The 20,567-nt window shown below is 36.7% G+C and overlaps 1 protein-coding gene across 1 annotated transcript in view; it reads right to left on the bottom strand.

The window, feature by feature from the left end:
* The window catches only part of LOC139737051 (A-kinase anchor protein 13-like), a 65,299-nt gene that overhangs the window by 15,475 nt on the left and 29,257 nt on the right, over positions 1-20,567 (bottom strand). The window contains exons 2-4 of the mRNA XM_071647729.1: positions 17,346-17,594; positions 15,880-15,917; positions 14,341-14,491 (exon numbers count right to left, since the gene is read on the bottom strand). Coding sequence (XP_071503830.1) covers positions 14,341-14,491; positions 15,880-15,917; positions 17,346-17,594 — 438 coding nt within the window. The remainder of the gene's footprint in view (positions 1-14,340; positions 14,492-15,879; positions 15,918-17,345; positions 17,595-20,567) is intronic.

Consider the following 20,567-nt stretch of genomic DNA (forward strand, 5'->3'; position numbering starts at 1 on the left):
TTCATGCTCAAAACAACTTAGACTATCAAAACATCAACTTTCACAATTCTAAGTGTGCGTAATTCATATTATTTTTTTCTTTTTAGATCAAAGATTACTTAATATCTAAATTGATATTTCTTTGTGTGTGTGTGTTACATTTCAAAAGCTACAGAATAGCATGATCCTCTTTTCAGGATGATCTACTGGACAGAAGTAAACATTCAGGGTATCAAACTATGCATCCAAAAATATTGATCAACTGATTTTCACTTTAAGCACTAGGGGTCCATTAAGATCTAAGATCAATTTAAGATTACTTTTCAAAGTGCCATACGTTGAATTTAATTTATTTACTAAATCTCATCTGAATATTAAATGACGGTATTATGCAAAATCAAGTTTAATAATGTACTTTTACATTCCCCCCCCCCAAAAAAAATTACATAAATTTCATTTGGAAAGCTCTTAACATATTCAATATCATTGAAAAGAAGACATTTCTTTTGATAATTAAAGATTTCGTGACTCCCATAAACGTGGTTTGTATTACCTATCATGAGATAAAGTATAATTCTTAACAATAAAAATGTGATAAATGAGACATAAAACTTCTTATGAAATGAGATAATTCTTGTTAAGTTAATACTACAATTGATTTATTGTGTAGTGATATTTGAGTGTAGTGATATCAAGAAATTAACACATGGATTATTTGTAGCATGTACAGGGTTCGACATTAGTGGTGGCACGGGGCCACTAAAAACTGATGTTGGGCCACCAAATTTCCTAATAGGCCATCTTTTGTTTGCCCAATAGGGCAGCTAGAATTCAAAATTAATGTCTGTATTTCCTTTTATTTCACAACATTTCTTTTTTAGGCCACAAAAATGTCAAATTCAAAGATTTTAGCAGCCCTAATGGGAGACCAGAGAAAAAAAAAATCAGCCCTGATGAAGAACCATGCAGCTCATATGTTTCAAACTAGAAACATTTCCTTTAAGACAGTTCCTTTAAGACTCTGAGGGTTCCTCTGCATACCACATCAGTGTAAAGTCAAGATGGATCATTTGCTATTACCATGGCAACTGCCCACTTGCAAGTGTCTTTTGTGGCTATTTTAAGAACTGCAATCTACGTAACTGAAGAGCATTCCAGTAGAGGTATTGTATCTTGATGATGAGTGATGAACTAAAAAATCATGTGAAATATGGCAGCTCAAAGCATTACAACATCATTCCATGATTGAAACTGTCAAGTAAAATTTTCTCACACAGAAAAAAAAAATAACATTCAATACATCCTGACAGTGCAGTACCATTATAGGAGATGCAGCATTATAATCACCTGTTCCTTGTACCACCTTCTTTGCTTTCATGTAACTTTTTGATAGGATATGAAAAAAAAATATCCATCTTTTTTTACTTACCAACTTAAATGTTTCAAGAATTAATTCTACTGTGTTACTATGATGCCATGAAGACATTGAGTTTTATTATGTTTATGTTGCATCTGTAAATCATAATTTCATAATGGTTTGGATTCACTATGCAAGTACACAATGTACTATTTCACAAATCCTACTTCCCCAGCCCCCCCCCCCCCCCCCCGAAAAAAAAAAGACACATAAGGCCTCACTAACATTACAATGTTACACGTATACATGTAAGGCTGTACCTAACTTACCATGAAAGTGACTTACCAAGGCCGACTAGACACATTTATACAGCTTCTATGTCCAGAGGATAGTATCAGTACATAGGAACCTACAGTGTTTCTTTTCCAGGGAGTGACAACGATGAGTTTATGAAGTCGTGTATGAACAACACCTCACTTTTTGGCACAGCAAATATGCACGTATACATTGTACAAGAGCATCAACAAGTCTCTTTATTTAAAAAGAAAAAAGAAAAAAAAGGATTTTATGGATTTTCATGGCATTGCATGTGCAGATGTTACTATTTTCAGTACACTGGTTGGCATTTTATTACACCAATTTAATGACCTCTAAAATTCCTCTCCGCGTTCATGTTGACTACACATACTGTATGCAGTGAACTCTTGAAAAAACAAGGGACAGAAGATTTTATCAAATTCTAGACACGTATGAGGTCTGTGCATTTTCATTCATAAAACACTAATCATATTCAGAGTGTTACCAAGTCACCTGCATTTGCATGGAGTGGATGCATCAATAGTTCACATGCACTGTGGTACAACGGTGCCCAGAGTACAATTGTCATTAATGCACTGCATGTCACAGAGACACACGTCATGCATACTAACAAATGTTTCCTAGGTCTTCCTGGGAGTTCTGTGTGACAGGAAGAGACAACCTACCAAATCTCAAACAATTCCTAAAATAAAAATGAATTTGCATTGAGCATGCATTCTAATGGTAGTTTATATGTCAGTTATACCAAAGGTCCACAGTAAAAACCGTTATGCCAAGTTCAGAAATCTCCATGTTTCTAAAGCCAAAAAAACCAACAACATTGCTTTCAGTTTTTTACAATTGGATTTAATACTCACATATATGTGTTATTTTCCTTCTTGAAATATTGCTTTTGTTCATTTTTATTCATATTTTGATATTTTACTTTGCACAATTTGGATACAGTTCCATAAGTTGATTGATTCTGGGTTTTTTTACTATGAGGATGCGGTTAAAGCAATTAAAAGTAAAATTAAACCTATAGAATTTATCCAAAAACAAGACAAGTTAGCCTGATGGGGAACATCACTATTTGAGACACTTTTTTAATATTTTCAGTATTTTTTTTATATATTCAATTGATGCAAAGTGCACATTTGCAAGGACTCAAATATCTGGTGATATAAATCTAATTGGAAATACTAAGTGCACAAACTGGCTTCTTCCTGTCTAATGATCCTGTATGCTGCTTCAGTTCCTTGAAATTGTCCCCTGGTATTGACCTGCAATTTGGAGCAAAGCACTGCTCAGTGGGAGCATATTTGATACTATTTGCTGATAATATGGGCCGTCTACTGAAACAATCAAATTGCGAAGAAACAATGGTATTTTCCTGTGGAAGGCAGGTCATGCCATTTTGCACTTTGTGATTGGCCAATTTTCGTTCAATTCCCTTCTACTTCAGCTGCTTTCACAAAGATGAGCTAAAATACAAGAATGCTTTCGAAACACGCTAAGGCACAATTCTAGGCAGAGACATTGCTTTGATGAGTATGCCCTCTGTTGTTTGTGGGCAGTTTGACAAGATCAGACTGCAAGAGTAAAAATAATAATAATAATAACAACAAACAAATTAAAAAAATGTTTTCAACAAACACCAACAATTTGACAGTCCCATCTCAACAAGACCTTTTCTGCAAGCTGCACGTTGTAGCTCAAGGTATTCACATTGAAACTGTCTTTACAAAGCCTCCTTTAGTACTTGGCCAATTTTGCTTTACCCTCCAAACATACCTTTCCTTGAACTTTTTCCATTGACAGGAAACTGACTTTTTTTTTCCTTTGAACAATTTGAATAGAGTGACTCCTACTCTACATACCACAAGAATCATTATTCTTGTTAAACATCATGGCTTTTCTGATCAATGCCATCAGAGTACGCTCAATACAGTCGAGTGATTTGAACTTGACAGGAAAGGAATGAATTATCCCTGTCATCTAGCAGGGCCCAAGCAAGCAAACACATACCAATGTCATGATAAATTGGACAATTCTGCATGTGGCAAGGCACAACAAATTACTTTTATAACCTCTGATTCAGAGTGGGGCCTGATTCAAGCAGGTACAGAAATAAAGTACTGCATGACTGCGAGAGAGAAGGACTATTGAAGAGAAAACGTGAACAAGCATTCCATAGCACAACAGGAGAACAGTCTTGCCAATCAGACTGCTATCGCTCTGCCTGCAAGTCAATAAATAATGGGCTCTCTAGATACCTTCTGCTCCATTTTGAAACCACCATAGATGAAGTTGCTACATTTAGATACTTAGACACATTCTGCTTTTATAGCAAAGAACGTCACAGGGTTTGAACTGTTATTCGAAGATGGTTAGGAAGAATCTTTGAAGACGATATCATGTGACTATGAACCAATCCAATTCCCCTGGGGCACTTTAAACCCTGCAGAACTCAAGCATTCCATTTTCTCCCTGGCAGTCAGCAGCTAATACAGTGTATAGTATACACTGATAACGCCAGAAGAAAATAAAAATCAAGGTGCCCACCATACAAAGAGTAGAAAACAAGCTAGTTGCCATTGACCAGCGTCTATACAGACATGAACATAGTATGTGGTAACGGAAATCCTGACACTTAATGGAAGTGACCACTAACTAATGGATAGCTATTGCTGTAGCTTCTTGTCATTGCTACTACTTAAATAGATGGGCAACACCAGAGAAACAAACTCTACCGGTGTTGTTCCCTACCTACAACGACCCAACCCCTCTGCAAAACCTCACCAATAGAACATCTCCAGAAAGCAGGGAAGCAGCCAGATTAATCCGAGTATTATAGTCCATCAAACAAAAACGAGACTGCTGTCCACTTTGTCACAAATGCTCATCCACACCAATCAACGAAGGAGCAGAAATGCAAGGAGATCGCGTTCTTTTGAGAACAGAATGTGAACTGCACCCCGGCGATAAACTTTTTTAGTACATCTCCGTATCTCGAGGCGGTGCAACGTCGATACATAACACGTAGCTGCCACGCACTGCATTCCCTGCAAGAGGGTTAGTAGCTTGGTATAGACATACGTAGGCAAGCCCAGCAAGGAGAGATAGAAACATGCCCTAATAAATCTTATTACGCACTTATCAGAAAACAAGCTATGTGCCGTCGATACAGATTGCAGCTACCTACCTCCCACTCTCCCTCTCTCTCTCCCCTCTCCATCCCTTTCATTCTCTCCTCTTCTAAGCAACAGTGTTTTCACTCGCATGTATTTCCCCCCACTAGAGATCAATAACTCGCGATATCAAGCTGAAGCTACTCAAAAACTTTACGAGTTGGTGCCGAGAGAAAAATAAGTAGTTGTTGCCATTGATAATTAATCTATACAGGTTGAAGATAATTCATCATATATTGCTTCAGACAGTATGCCTTATAAAATCTCTATGATGTAATATAGGCCTACCCCTTTATCACCCTTTCCCAACTCTTTCAGCCTCTACATATACACACATATAAATTCACTTGTCGCTCCATTAAAGTCATAAACAAGAAAGCATACTAAGGAAGTCAGATACATTGTAACAAACTCTTCCACTCTTCGTAACAAACAAACAATATCAATGTTTGCGATTATGTTACCACGGCTGCTTGTAGATTGGATGCCAGTCCTGACATTTCCACCATGACTAAGCCCTGTGGTAGGTTATCAGGCTATTAGCAGCCCCTAATGGGGGCTCAAGGAGAACAGCAACACCCCCTGGTCATGTTGTACAGCAACTATTCCAGTAGGCTCAGGAAAATCCAGGGGAATTCGACATCATCACATGAACTCCCGTTGGCTCTGGTCACAATAACATTTCTAACCCACACATTTTGCAGAATGCTGCAAGACCCTGGTTTTTCTTCTTTTCGATGCCAAATGTCTTTTCTGCCAATTGCTGTGTAGTACTAGCATATCAGTGTCACAAACGTTATCATATTAATGCAAAGAAATGCAGACTTTGAAATATGATCTCTGAACCCATATGTTCATGTTCCTATGACCTTGACAACAATGCTCTTTCTCTCTCCCTATCCACCTCTGAATCTATCTCCTTATTTAGCTGAATCTATCTGTCTAGACATCTATTTATATCAGTCTGTTGCATATCTATCTTAGATTCATCTGTCTTTCTGTCTGTCTGTCTGTCTGTTTATCTGTTTGTCTGTCTCTCTCAATCTTCTTTTCTTCTCATTCTTATTACACAAGCACTATGCTACAAGCCCTATGATTATTAGAATTAGCAAATGATTTTTTTTTTACCATTTTAAAATGTAGGATGCATTGGTTTCATCATGCACACTATTACTACAAAGCTTAGAAATTGGAAAGGGGGTGTTCTTACAATCTCCTTCTGTTTCACTGATATTTGTAGCACATTTCAGAAACATTTAAAGGAATGAATCTTTACCATTGATACCACAATATTCAGTGCTATGAATGGTTCAATAGAATCTCTGTACTGTAATACAAGACATATATCTTCTTTTAGATAAGCACCCATTATTATTAAAACATTCACAATTCCTACATATTATCAACATATAAATTCCTCTAAAAGAACAAAAAACAACCCCCCCCCCAAAAAAAAAAAAAAAAAAAAAAAAAAAAACACTACATAGTACGGCCACCTTCAACTAATACTAGTATCACTTACACATTCCAGAAACTGATCTGTGTGTATATTTTTTTTCTTCAAATACTGATATTAAATACAATTATATCAACATGGCTAACAATTTGTAAAACTCAGGCACAGCTAAACAAGTATTACCTTTAAGAGGTAATGTGTTTGGCTAAACAGGATGTTTCACAGCCAACATCCCAACCCTGTCAATGATTTCTTCCTCTTTCTTGTAACAGGTTCAACAAACTGACAATTACATCTCATTCAAAATGATATTCAGATCATGAAATTGTATACGGATGTGTTCTCTTCAGCTTGATTGATATACATGTAAGAATGCTGATGTAAATTTGCTCTTATCATGTACAATTTTGGAATTTCTTTAATGCTCTCATGACATGTCTGAACTGAAGACCTATATTTTCCAGCAACTTTGTGAATGATGTGTGACACATTGTGGGAGCCGGGCGCCTCTGAACGTTTCTACAGACAAATGGCGCTATATAAATGCTGTTTCATCATCATCATCATCATGACATCATGTGTCAGGTTTCTGGTGAAGTTGCTTTTGTAGTGACAGTCTACGCTGTAATTCCCTTATTCTCTAAAATCAAATGGATACATGTGCTTCATTCTCAAGGCAACCTTCATTTTATACATCACAACAAACTTAAATGATATACATGGCAGTGACCATTTGCCCAAGTTATCTATAATATCTTTGAGAAAAATCTGCCACAGACATAGAAACCATCAGCTGAACAAACTATTTCCCTTTGTTCTTTTACAGGACAGATACATGAAGAAAAAAAAAATACAAATCTGCTTGCGTTGTCCAACTACATAAACGCATAGATTGTGGTTCATGTCTAGGGTATCTATCTTGTGTGTGTGTGTGTGTGTGTGTGTGTGTGTATTTCAGACACCACAAATTGTAAGTCAATCCAGACATGAATATGGAAAGAGCATTTACTCACCCTTCAGGCATCAGCATTTACACTACAGCATGGAGACTGAAATTAAGAACCCCCTTTGCATGGTGCATAACCGACTTGTTGAACACGTCCTCACACCAAAGAAATCTAACATGGATGCAAAGCTCCAGAGCTTACCACACTGATCCCTATTTGTCTGGAACGTGGGATGAATGGGAAAAGCAATCCCCGGCTGTTTTTCGGCGGATTCTCGACTAATTCAAGCAAGCACAAAGAGCACAGTCGAGGAAGAGGAGAAAACAAAGTGTACATGCAGGACACACTCCAATAAACAATCAAATACTATGACTCATTACTCCAAACCTAAGCCATTGTTGCACACAGAGCTCACTAAAGTACGGGTATTCCAAGAAGTGACCCTCTGTGTGCATACAAGAATATCTCTACTCTGCTTGCCTGAGGTGTGAAATGTCTCACCATTTTTCTTGTTCGTGTTTATGAGGAGGTGGTAGCTCCGGCAGACTAACAAAGCTCAACAGGGAAAGTAGAAGAACAAAGTTTTATAATGTATCTTCCTCTTGATCTACAATTGGCAGAAATACAGATGTATGCACTCTTACTTTAAAGACTGTAAAGTACATTTGTCAGTTACATTATCCTTATACTCTAAAGTATAATCCAGTTTTAGTTCCATAGAAAAATAGGCCTACATGTATGAACATAACATGTCATATTCAGTAATATATACACTATTGTATTTAGCACCTAATCAAAGATTTCATTCATGGATACCCCTTCATACACAATCCCATCAAAATCATAATATATACCTCAACTGCACGTTGCAGGTCTCAATGATGATAATTTTATCTGAACCTTGGTTACTTGCTGGCAAATGCTATAATTAGCTTTCCACACTGATACTCCCATATGAGTGCAGATAATACCAAATGTACTCTTGTACTCTTGTATTGCACTTGTTTTGTTTGTTTGTCCATTATTTGATTATTCATCAAGTCTCTTGCAAATGCTGAATAAATAATGATAATGATAGTGATCAAAATAGGAAAAAAGATTGAACGCAGACTATCAATTAAATTGCCTGGTGATGACAACATTTTCAGTGTAGCCAAGGAGGCATACCTCCTTCGTATTGCCACCGTCAGTAGAGAATACATGTTTAAAATGCTTTGATATTTTTATTTATTGCCTCCAATAAAGAACAAACATTTCTGCATAACGGAACTGAAATTTACGATGCCGCTGAAGTTGCTGAATATTTTAATGAATATTTCGTCAGTATTTGATCAAACATATCCACTGATTATATGACTGATATGAACAATCAAAAACTTCTTATTCATATGAAGAAACCTGTTACTAATACTTTATTTTTTAAATCAGCCACAGCAGATGAAAATTTGGATATTAGAAAGGCATCAAAATCTCAAAAAGCAGTGGTTTTGATAATATTGATCCAAATCTCGTTAAACATGTTTTACCTTATATTGTTGAACCTTTGTTGTATATATGTAACTCTTCTTTAAGTACTGGTATTGTACAGTCTAAAATGAAGTATCAAAGTTGTACCAGCTTTTTTAAAAAAGATGATCGTAGAATATTTACAAATTACCGTCTGATATCTACTTTGCCTTGTTATTCAAAAACATTACAAAAAAAAGTTTTTACTTGTCTTTATGAATTTCTAATTTTATTGAAATTTTAAATCAACTAAAATATGATTTGTCAAGTTATATTTTGTTAGCTATTTATAATTCTTATATTTCATCTGTTTTATCTTACTGTAATTCTACCTGGGGAAATATGTATTCTTGCCAAACTCAGTCTTTTCTTACTTCAAAAGAAAGCAATTCAAATTTGTACAAAATCAGATAATAGAGCATCAACATCTCAACTGTTTAAATCATTACGTACCCTTATATTGCAAGATTTGAATAAAATGCAAATATGTTCTTTTATGCAATGTTATGATGCTAAAACTTTCTCACCTTATTTACAATATATGTTTTCTGCTAACTCTGATGTACATAATTACTATGATTGTCAAATTACTTTCATCGATGGCATTTTTCAACTGGTCCCATTTTTTGGAATACTTTAGATTTGAGCAAAATTTAATAATATCTTCAAAAGACAGTATAACAAAATGTTGATTAGTATAGTAAGTAATCATACTTTTTAACATGGACATATTGGTCTTCTTTTTATTTGTATTATGGTGTTCAAAGTATATTTTTGTCATGACTAATTTGGCATATATTATTTTTTGAATTATTATTTATAATGATTAACTGTGGGATATGTGCAACATAACAATCCTATTCTGACTTTCTATGTACATACCATTTTCTGATCAACTACGCACACAGTGATAATGAGCTTGTGTACCTATGTTATCTGTTATCCCCATGTTGTTGTTTTGTTGTTGTTTTTTTCATAATCTCGCCTTGTTTTGTCAATGTTTCACTTGGTTTATATCTACAATTTTGTACGATTTTCTCATATTCACGTGTATTTTTGTATTCATATATTGAATCGGAAATGAAGATTGTATTGATTAATTGATATTTTTGTTTTGAACGTCATTCCCTCTGATTAACAGGGATTAACTGTCACTTATATCTGGCCTCAGATTAATGAGACAAAAGAGTCTCAAGTAAACAAAGAACAAAACACAAAACACAAAACACAAAAACAAAATTGGTCATTGAGATTCATCGTTTTCAGAGACACGCAGCCTTTCTATGAAAGAGACACGTTGAGAGGAGCCAGGCAATGCCCTGACCATTTCCAAAGTCTAAAAGGAAAATCAAGAAACATTTTCCTTCCATATTTTCATAGACTCCATATAAACCAATATGTTTACAGAATTCAATTTATCTCAAAGATGATTGAACAGCAGTCTCCTCAAGCAACAAATTTCCACTGTTGTATGTAATATATCAATGTCTGCATTCTGTCCGCAAGGGTTCAATCTGCACTGCATTACAAAAAAAATAAATAAATAAATAAAACTCCTCACTCTTATTGGAAAGACAAGATGGAAACAACAAACACGTGGGGTGTTTCACCTCGCTTTCACACGTACCAAGAGTACTTAATTTGAAACACGATTGTCAAGAGTTATGACACATCACTAGAATCGTGTTTCAAAGGTGATTTCCAATCAAGTTTCGCCAGAATTACAGAGCAAAACAGTCGTGTGAACAGATTGACCTCCAAACATGTTTTTTGGGGTGGAGCATACTATGACCTTTTAACCACTTCCATAGAAAGACCGAGCTCCTCGAATGCTCACACTGCAGTTAAAGTTCTGAAACGCGTTCTGAAACTCAAAACCGCAGAATCCACGGAGCCTTTCTCGGTTGTGTGAATGAACGATTTGAATTGTTTGTAATTCAGCATTTATTACAATTATGTTTCTCGATAGGTGTGAAAACGACATAAGTCAGTTCAGTTTGTGTGTTATGGCAAGGAACACGCTGCACGGCCCTTTCAACTCCTCTCCCACTGGACTCGCAAATGTCCCAAAGGATAAGCTTGCCCCCTTTCCTGTACTCCGTGAATCAATTGTTCCGTAAATGTAGGCTAGCCCCACCAAGAAGAGAACGAGTGCTTCAAATTGTGTCAGAAACCCTTCTCCCCCGCAACACAGGGGGAAAGCAGAACTGAACATCTGGTCCAGATACAGAATAAGGCGCGCTCTAAACAACCTTGCTGCAAACATATTTTTACTACAGTCCACATCATTGTTCAGGGTTTAGAGACTTGGAAAGATCAGAGGTGATTTCTTTGCCTGAGCTTTAATAATACATGTAAATGAGACAACAGTAAAGGACTCACAAATGCAGGTGAGAGTTGGGGAAAGAAGATTAACTCCAGGCTAAGGTACAGTTTAGAACACACGGCAATATGATTGATGAGAAAAAGAGGTAGTGTATTACAGTGTGCCTAAGCACTCTGTGGACCAACTTATGTCAGTAGGGCAAGACTTGTCTTTAAATGCTTGGGACTGAGGTATGTAAAAGAAAATAACACTTACAGAAAATGAAAAGATTAAGAAAACAAAAACTAAAACATAGATGGGAAGAAGTATGTACTTCTCTTTCAATTTCTTTCTCCCATTCAGAAGAGTGAGACGCAGACTGTGTTCAATGTTCATCGTGCATGCAAGCGTATGAAAATTGCGCGCAAACATTGCCGGGTCCGTAAAGGTCAGAGTGTTAGAATATTTATGGTCCAACATTGTGCCTCATTACCCTCAGGCTCACTGGGTTTGTTTTCACCCATCTCATGAGCAAGTACCCTACAAACATATTTTGCGTCCTTCTTCTGTCCCCACCCCCCCCCCTTCTTTTTCTTTTGTCCGACAGTGTAAGGACAAAAAAATAACAACAGAATATTGTTAATGCTTGTTCTATTTCCTTTCCTCACACATGTACTGGACTACGAGGTTGTACAAAATGGTTGCCAAAATTTAAGGCCAAGCAACGCATGTATGCAAAGGTAATACACACATACATGTAGCTATCAGACCACTTCTACAACATTTTTTTTTTCTTTTTTTAAAACCAGTAACTTTCAGACCGTCAGTTTCGTGAGAAGTGACACATGCTAGGAAGCCTGTTGGCTTCAACCCCAGCTGTGTGTAAAAAACTGACCTTACGCTGCCATATCATTAAAGAGTAGGGGGTGGTTGTCCTTGACAGTCTCAAAGAAGCTGGTAAGAGTGGATACGCTTCAGGCACGGACACATGTGTCAAAATCTGCTAATGACCTCATTACATCCTCCTTGGAATCAGGCCAGTCTAATAACTACGCTATGGAGACTCAATCCACTTCATTCTTGACTATCTTAATGGTAGTTCTACGTACAAAACACGGAGGTGAAAGTAGAGCGATAATGGTACAAACAAGGCAAGAAGTTTTTTTTTCTTCCTTTTTTTTTTTAATGAAAAGGACCATTACATATAGCTACAGGAGTGATTACAGAAACTGACATGATTCTGGTGAAGCATTCTTTTATGGAAATCTATCATAAAGATACAAGATTTCGCATCTCCAAGTCAGGACAAAACTCTTAGCCCTGCCTCTCGGAGTCTGAGCATCAAGGGCACACAGGAGGTTGGAAATGAAATTATTTCATTGTGGAATATAATGAAAACTATTATTACAAAAATATATATACATATATATATATCGACAAAACTTCACAACTACATAGACGACCAAATCATGATCAAACATTTCAAGAAACGCCTTCAATAGTAATCGCTTAACAGCTGGACAGTGACCAAGGCATTTTAAACAAAGTACAGGAGAGTTCACAAATATATCCCGATTTCTTGATTGCACATCCTTATGACAATCTGAGTAGAAATGAAACATAACCTATTTTAGACAAATACTACAACGATTAAAATTCAAGACAAAGGGAGGATGTAATGTATTAAAGATGGATTTGATCTGTGCCTGTCCTGTGTGGCCTGCATCCTTTGCCCCCCCCCCCCCCTTCACTACACACACACACACACACACACATAAATACCAGTAAATACGCAAATAATGTCGGTCCCATTTCAGAGTCTCTGCAGGCAACTGACGAAAAAACAATATCAAACAGGCATGCTGTCCCAAACGAGAAAAAGAAAAACCTATAATTGTAAACTAAGGTTTACAGCTTGTGGTTAACGAAGGCTCCATAAAAGTACTGTCTGGCAATGCAGTTACAATAGAAAGTCTAACATGAGCATGTGCATTGCACATTATATTACATGCTCATGTGTAGCTACACAGTAAAATGCCACTACTACCTGCAATTTACAATCAAACATTGCCTATGAAAGGGCACTAATACCAGCAAACTTTGTCAGAACACTAAATTTCCTTGAGCTTCTCCTGGAAACAATGCTGTTGCATCGCTCTGTGGTGTGAAAGGACGAAAACAAGCTGTCTATTTTTAAGTACCATATAAAATGCACCATGAGCTGAAATGTCTTTTCTACAATCGATAATCTATTTGCAGCATTGGTATGTCCAGTGTATTTTGAGGATATTACTATGATGCTCATGCATTTACAGCTGTACTTCCGATGAGTTACAACAACATGAAACAAAGGGCTTTATTGTAATTAGGAACAAAATCCTTCTCATCAGATGTGGCGGAAATCTATTATATTTGTCTGGATCAGTTTTCTGCATTTAAAGGACAAGTTCACCTTCATAAACATAAGGATTGAGAAAATGCAACAATATTAGTAGAACACATCAGTGAAAGTTTGAGGAAAATCAGACAATCCGTTCAAAAGTTATGAATTTTTTAAATTTTTGTGTTGGAACCGCTGGATAAGGAGACTACTACAGCTTGTGAGTCATATGCGTACAACAGTATAAAGAAAATACAAAAGAAAATTCAACATATTTTCACTTTTTTCGCATAATAAAAGAGCAATTGACTTGCCTCTTTCTAAAGGCAGGGGGAATAATATTACCCATAACATTTATCGGTAACGAGTCAGGGGAATGTGTACTTTTTTCAAAAGATGGAATTTTGTGAAATTCTCTTTATATTTTCCTTATATTGTTGTATGCATGTGACATCTAAGTTATTCATACACTGCAGTAGTCTTCTCATCCAGCGGGTACTGCACAAAAACTTCAAAAATTCATAACTTTTGAACAGATTGTCTGATTTTCCTCAAACTTTCAATGATGTGTTCTACTAATATTGCTACATTCTCTCAATCCTTATGTTTATGAAGGTGAACTTGTCCTTTAAATGCTTACATATTGCCATCCACTAAACATTTCTCTCAATGAACAATGGCCTGGAAAAAGGAATCATTCAGAATCCTTCCTTGGCTAAATGGTGTCCCCTCACACTCAAAAATAATGATATAATGACAATCAAAGAGACTGTGTAAGTTTTCTTTTCGAAAGTAAAGCACAAAAACAAGCACATAATCAAGACATCATTGGGCACTAGTTGTAGAAATCTGTGCAAGTGCATATCACGCTGCTTTCTACTGAATGCACATGGTATAGACCGCACTTGCGTATTAAACTGACCTGGTATGATGGCGCTGTACGTCTGATAATCTGTCCGTTTGGCTGATGTCACATGACGCTTTCTGCTGCCTTCAAAGACGAGGAATACCTCAGATTCCTCCTCCGGAGGTTGGCTGAGAGGACCAAAATTGATCTTAATTTGGCCCCCTCCCTAGAGATGAGAAAGGACGATGTCTCATTATATATGACAATAATCAATTTATTTCATTACTAAAAAAGAATACAAAACACAACAAAAGTGCACACACTTATTTCTCCTGATTCAGATATTGGTAATGCTCCTCTTGATTAGTAGGCAATGATTCACAAGTCATAAATCAAAAGAGAAAGAGATTTTCTTAAAAGGTTGCTCACAATCTAACAGGTTATATAATCATATCTCTGCTAGTGCCAACCCCTCTTCACTGGAAACCAAATGAATTTCAAATTTTACTTAAACCTTTGTTGCCAACATACTTCTTGATTCTGCACTGCAATGTAACATCTCTATGCTGCAATGATATATCATCTGGGGAGATGTCCTTGACATTGAATGCTGGTTTGCTTGAAGTGCTAATGAGCATGCCCTCACAAGGAATGGACCATTAAAAACATAATTACACGATATATGATATGCAGGACTATTGACTTAAAATCTGCTTTCCTTTTGCAAATTTAAACTTTTAAATCCATTGAATCTTTCGGGAGCTAAATGTACACAAGCTTGCTCGGTCTTATTTTGTGTACTGACAGCTGACTGCACTTATAACAAAGTCTTTGGGACTGGCAGTTTTCTTTTGTTATGTCGAAATTTTGTTATAACCGAACAAATAAACAATGAAAAAATATAGAGGGGATAATATTTGGGCCTGAATTTTTACTTCATTGTAACCTTGTTAAAACTGTGTTCATTATAACAGGAATGCACTGTACATTGCTTTCTCTGTGTCTGTCTTGTTTAAAGGACAAGTCCACCTTCATATGGTATACATTACAAAGAATGAGAGAATGCAGCAATATCAGTAGAACACATAAGTGACATTTGAGGAAAATTGGACAATCTGTTCCAAAGTTATGAATTTTTGAAGTTTCAGTGCCACCATCGCTGGATGAAATGAAAAGACTACTACAGATTGTGATGTCACATGCATAGACAGATATTAAAAAAAAAAAGTAAAAAGAAAATTCACATATTTTCACTTTTCTTGCATAATAATAGAGCACTTGCCTTGCATCTTTCAGAAGGCAGGGGGAATAATATTACCCTTAACATATGTCAGCAGCAAGTCAAGGGAATATGTACTTCTTTACAAAAATGACATTTTGTCCAATTCTCTTAAACATTTTCCTTATATTGCACTACGCATGTGACATCATACACTGCAGTAGTCTTCTCATCCAGCCATGACATGACGTGAACATTGCCATTGTTTTGACAAAATGTTGCACTAATTAACATGACAAATATTTAAATTTGTGATTTTGTTATACAGGCTTGTCACCTGTGGCACAATGTGCTCACAAATGAAACAGAATTCGTGGCAAAAGGCAATAACTCACATAGAGAGGAGATTCCACTGGTGCAAAAGTCATTTCTCCTGCAAAACAGAAGCATATGAAAGCATAGAGATAAGTGTACCACATAAAGCCAATCACAAATATTCATGAGTAATTCCCTCAACGCACTCATAAACGTTTCACAACCCTTGTGATTCCGATGAAATGTCTCACAACCCTTGTGATTCTGATGAAATTCTATCTGCAGGGACCGCAGTCAGTGCTGTGATGGAATTTGATCTCAAGATGCCATTAGAGGTGTTAGTTCTGAAAATCCACTGGTAAATCCTCCAGTTGTGTGGTTACAAAATACACATCATTTTGATGTTGCTGCTCAAGTAGTTGATAATGTAATAGCTTTGGGCTCAAAATAAGCCAGCAATTTTATAAACGCAAAAGCACTTACAATGATAAAGAAAATACAAACCACTGATGAGTTTCATATGATTTCATCACTCTGCAAAAGCCATTTGATAGAATGCCTGATGAGATAGTCGAATTTTACATAAGATACAAGTCAGATAATCAAATGCATTTACAGAACAAAAAGTATTATCCAATTACTTAAAATACAAGATATACATTATCTTGTTTCATTCTAAGATAGTCTCATAATTTCAACAATATTGCCAACACACTCTCAATGATCCCTTTCATATGCAATTTCATCCAACATTTCATTTAAAGTTTGTTTGTACAAAGTTATCTCTCTTTTAAGCGAAACACAACAAATGAGAAAAAAGGGAATAACTGAGCTGTAATTCTTGCAACACTATGCATAATAAACAATGAAAGGGTAAGGTACATGTAGAGAATGGCAGATCTCTGGACCACCCTGTAAAATGGTCTGTTCAATGTTGGGTGTACATTGTGTATTGAGCAAAGTTTAATGCTTTCATAAGGAGAGATGAAACAACAACAGAGCCCATGACGTAAATAAGGGAATTTAACTGACCGCATATCAGGGGTCAAAGTTTCACCAAGCTCTGTATTTTGTCTGATACCTGTCTCATGCTCTCTACATGAGGGTTGGCATTTCTAATCAGACAAACCATCACCTCAATCAACTGTAAAGAGTCCCATTCTAATCTTAAGGGCCCAAATTCACTAAGGTGGTACAATCATTGTCCCTGGTTTAAACCATGGACAAAGACCGCAGTTTTGTTTGGGGTGCCAAGTGTCGCATGGAATATTTCGTTACAAAATCAGTCATTTTGTTACAAAATGATCATTTTGTAACAAAATGACATTTTGTTGACGAAATGAATATTTTGTCAATGAAATGGTCATTTCGTCGACGAAATGACTGATTTCGTAACAAAATAGGCCATGCAACACTTGGCGCCCCATACAAAACTATGGTCTTTGTCCATAGTTTAAACCATGGACAAAGACTGTACCAACTTCATGAATTCAGGCCAAGAGGTCCCCCGTCTTCCCAACTTGATCCTAACTGGGTATGGCCTTACCTCTGAGCGGAGGAGTTGTCATTTCTGGAAGAGAAGCTGCATTGACCCTGTTCTTGAGGGCCAGCCGCCTCAGACTGGGGTAGGCAGAGCTGGAAGGGAAGGGGCTGGGGCTCTTCTTACGCTGGACGCGGGGCGGCAGGCATTCCTTGGAGGACCGGTACGAATCGCTGGTGTCCTTCTCCGCGCCCTCTTCGCTCAGGACCGCGCTCCGTGTCTTCTCCCCTTTGCCAGCACTGTCGGTGTGAAAATCTGCATCCAAGACAACACATGAACAATGCGATTTATTATCATCAAAACACGGGACTGTTCTTTTTTAGTCAAAGCATCAACCCAAGTTTACAGCTGTTGGTTTTTTTTTCCCCACATAATGTGCCACTCAAGTACAAGAGTCTGTCAAACATCAAAGGGTCGCTGGATGTTGTAGGTCAGTAGATGACGATACTCCCATACAATGTACTGCTTGTTGGAGGAGAAAGAGAAGTACAATTTGTAGTCAAATGTGAGCATGCAGCATTTTTGTAGTGAATTTAGGGTGGGGCTTGTATTACCCTCTAGCTGTCTTGATGTACACTTTGTTGCTTATGTGTTGATATTTCTGCATTCCATGCAGTACAAGTATTGTTCAAGTTTAATGGATATAAACCATAAAAGCAAAGTTGAATACACTTCATCACAGTTACTGTGGCTGCTTCAGGACGTGAGACATATTTCTGGGGTTCTTTTTCACTGCCTTGCATTTTTTTTTATGTTCACTAGCACTTGCACAATTATTGTTTCCATATCAGCCATCAAATATCTCTCAAGCTCCTTCAAACTTGCTGGTTTTGTGTCCTTGCTTTTCTTCAAAACCACGCACTACACATGTGAAGCAGTGATATCACCTTTCTCTGAGCAATCACCGTATGCTGTATGCCATGTAGCCATAAAACCACCTGCTGTATCAAACATTCCAATTTCCATCAATAATAATATTGAAAATTTACATTGCGCTTATTAAAGAAGGAAGTGTTTCTAAGTGCTTTACAATCAACATAAGAGAAAATACATAACAACTAAGTGTACAAATTATCCACAATTACAAAATCATTATTTCTGTACCTGAAATAGTTGAGCTTTGAGTTTCTTTTTGAAAATGTCAATGGAGATAGAGAACTGAATATGAGTAGAGAGGTTGTTCCAGAGAAGGGGGGGGGGGGTGTACCAATGTCAAAAGCATGATCACCATAACATTGTGGATGTGATCTACATTGTAGAGCCAAGTTTAAGCTGAGCGGTAGATGACGTTTTCTCTTCCAATTGGTCTCAACCATGTTTTAACGACTTGCAATCAAAACCAGTGTGTGTATAAAGCCTATTAAAGCAGTAATGTGGCTCATATATCTAACATTTATGGGGAAACATTATACTTATGCAGTGTAAAAAGAGAGTATGAAAATCAGCTGAAATACTAATGGCGCTTCCTAAAAAACACATTAAATTCTTTACCTGCACCATATTGATTTTTTGCTTCAAATGGGGACAGATAATCAGTGCTTTTCACCGTATAAGTAGATCAAAACTGGTAGTCTAATGTCTTTTATTCACTTATTCTTAAATACCTTTATTGTTTATCAATTTGATCAATAACTTCCTATCAGTACAAGTCTACAAGGAACATGCAGATTATTGTCAGCAGCAAACACACATTCACTTCATGTACATGCATGTGTAATGATATCCCATTCTCTTTTTAATCATGATGTCACAAACTGCAGTCTCTGACACAAGAATGGGCCTCTAGAGATGTAAACAAATATACAGAAATTAACATCAACTACCAATGACAATGAAAACTTTATATCAAAATGTATCCTATAACATCAAGGATGCCAACCTCATAAACAGCACTGCAGCGTCCTGGGACATGTGTAGTAAGACTACTGGGAAGAACTGTATCTTCCATAAAACTTGCAGTATTTTGGCAAAAAAAAGTTCAAAGTACTGCAAAAAAAGTAACAATTGGCATCTATAATAACATTCAATACAGCCACATCATTCTGAGCCGATGATGCAGTATCATGCCCTGTGTACAGTGCAATTTCACGAAACAGCTTAATATAAATATACAACTGTATTATTGCAAAGTGCACACGGACAATGAATTAACGCTCTTCACTCTTACCATTGCTTTTGGTCCAATGAACTCCCATATTCTCCAAGTTTTAACTACCTTATCAATATTACTGCACCACTTCCAACAGTGGATGTGTATGGTATCGGCTTGCAGCCAGCACACAGAACAATCATCGTATATCCCATGGATTGTACAAGCTCCGACTCTTCTATCATCACGAATGATTCCAGGCACATTGAAATTTCCATTAAGAACATCCAGCAATCATTAACTGCATCTTCTTCTAAACACAGTGAGGGCAGGATCCTACAATACTGAAGGGTGCGTGAGAGAACGAAAAAAAAAAATTATCTCCACTGTTCCACAGCAAAATGTTGATGCACCACTTTCACCAAGCTTCCACCATTGCCAAACCTGCAAGTCAGAGACCTAGTTGTTTTGCAGCTTCCACCCTTGCTGGATAAGACATTACAGTTTACATTGTATGACTTCAGGCACTTCTCCTGCACTACCTGTTTATAGGTTGCCATGGCAACCTTCTGAAAAAGTCGGGGTTCATGACCTGCTGGTGAGGGCAGATATATATTTCCCACTAGTGACAATGCACCACAAATGTCAACAGCACACAAATTTCCATACCATCGGGGAACATGGTATGCAAAGTTGAGATTGGGACAGTTTTCTCAGATTTTCCCCTTCGCTGGACGGTAATTGAATTAGGTACCCCGTTAATGTAATTTATAGTTCTCCATAATTCAACACAGAAGGGAAATCAAACAATTTTAGGGATGTTGAAAGAGCAAAGCTTGCTTATCTAAAGACATATCTTAGATTTTCAACTGATACACATTGCCATTTAAACACAGATAACTGCCTCTTTTTTTTAAATTATTTCTAAACGCTATTGATTAAAATAATTGATCTGAGGTACCATAAATATTAATGTATGATTTGGTTTAGTCTTATTACTAGCCACTTACATTTCTCTGCAGCTATAAAATATGAAACAATATGACTATGGAGTCATTTACAACTTGAAATGCTCACTAACTTCCCAAAAGGATACCATTCTATGAGATCACACTGATCTCAAAGATATTTATTCCTCT

The sequence above is a fragment of the Diadema antillarum genome, unplaced genomic scaffold (assembly GCF_040938485.1).
Source record: "Diadema antillarum isolate AM-2024a unplaced genomic scaffold, OU_Dant_1.0 seq00000678_RagTag, whole genome shotgun sequence".
Classification (NCBI taxonomy): Eukaryota; Metazoa; Echinodermata; class Echinoidea; order Diadematoida; family Diadematidae; genus Diadema; species Diadema antillarum.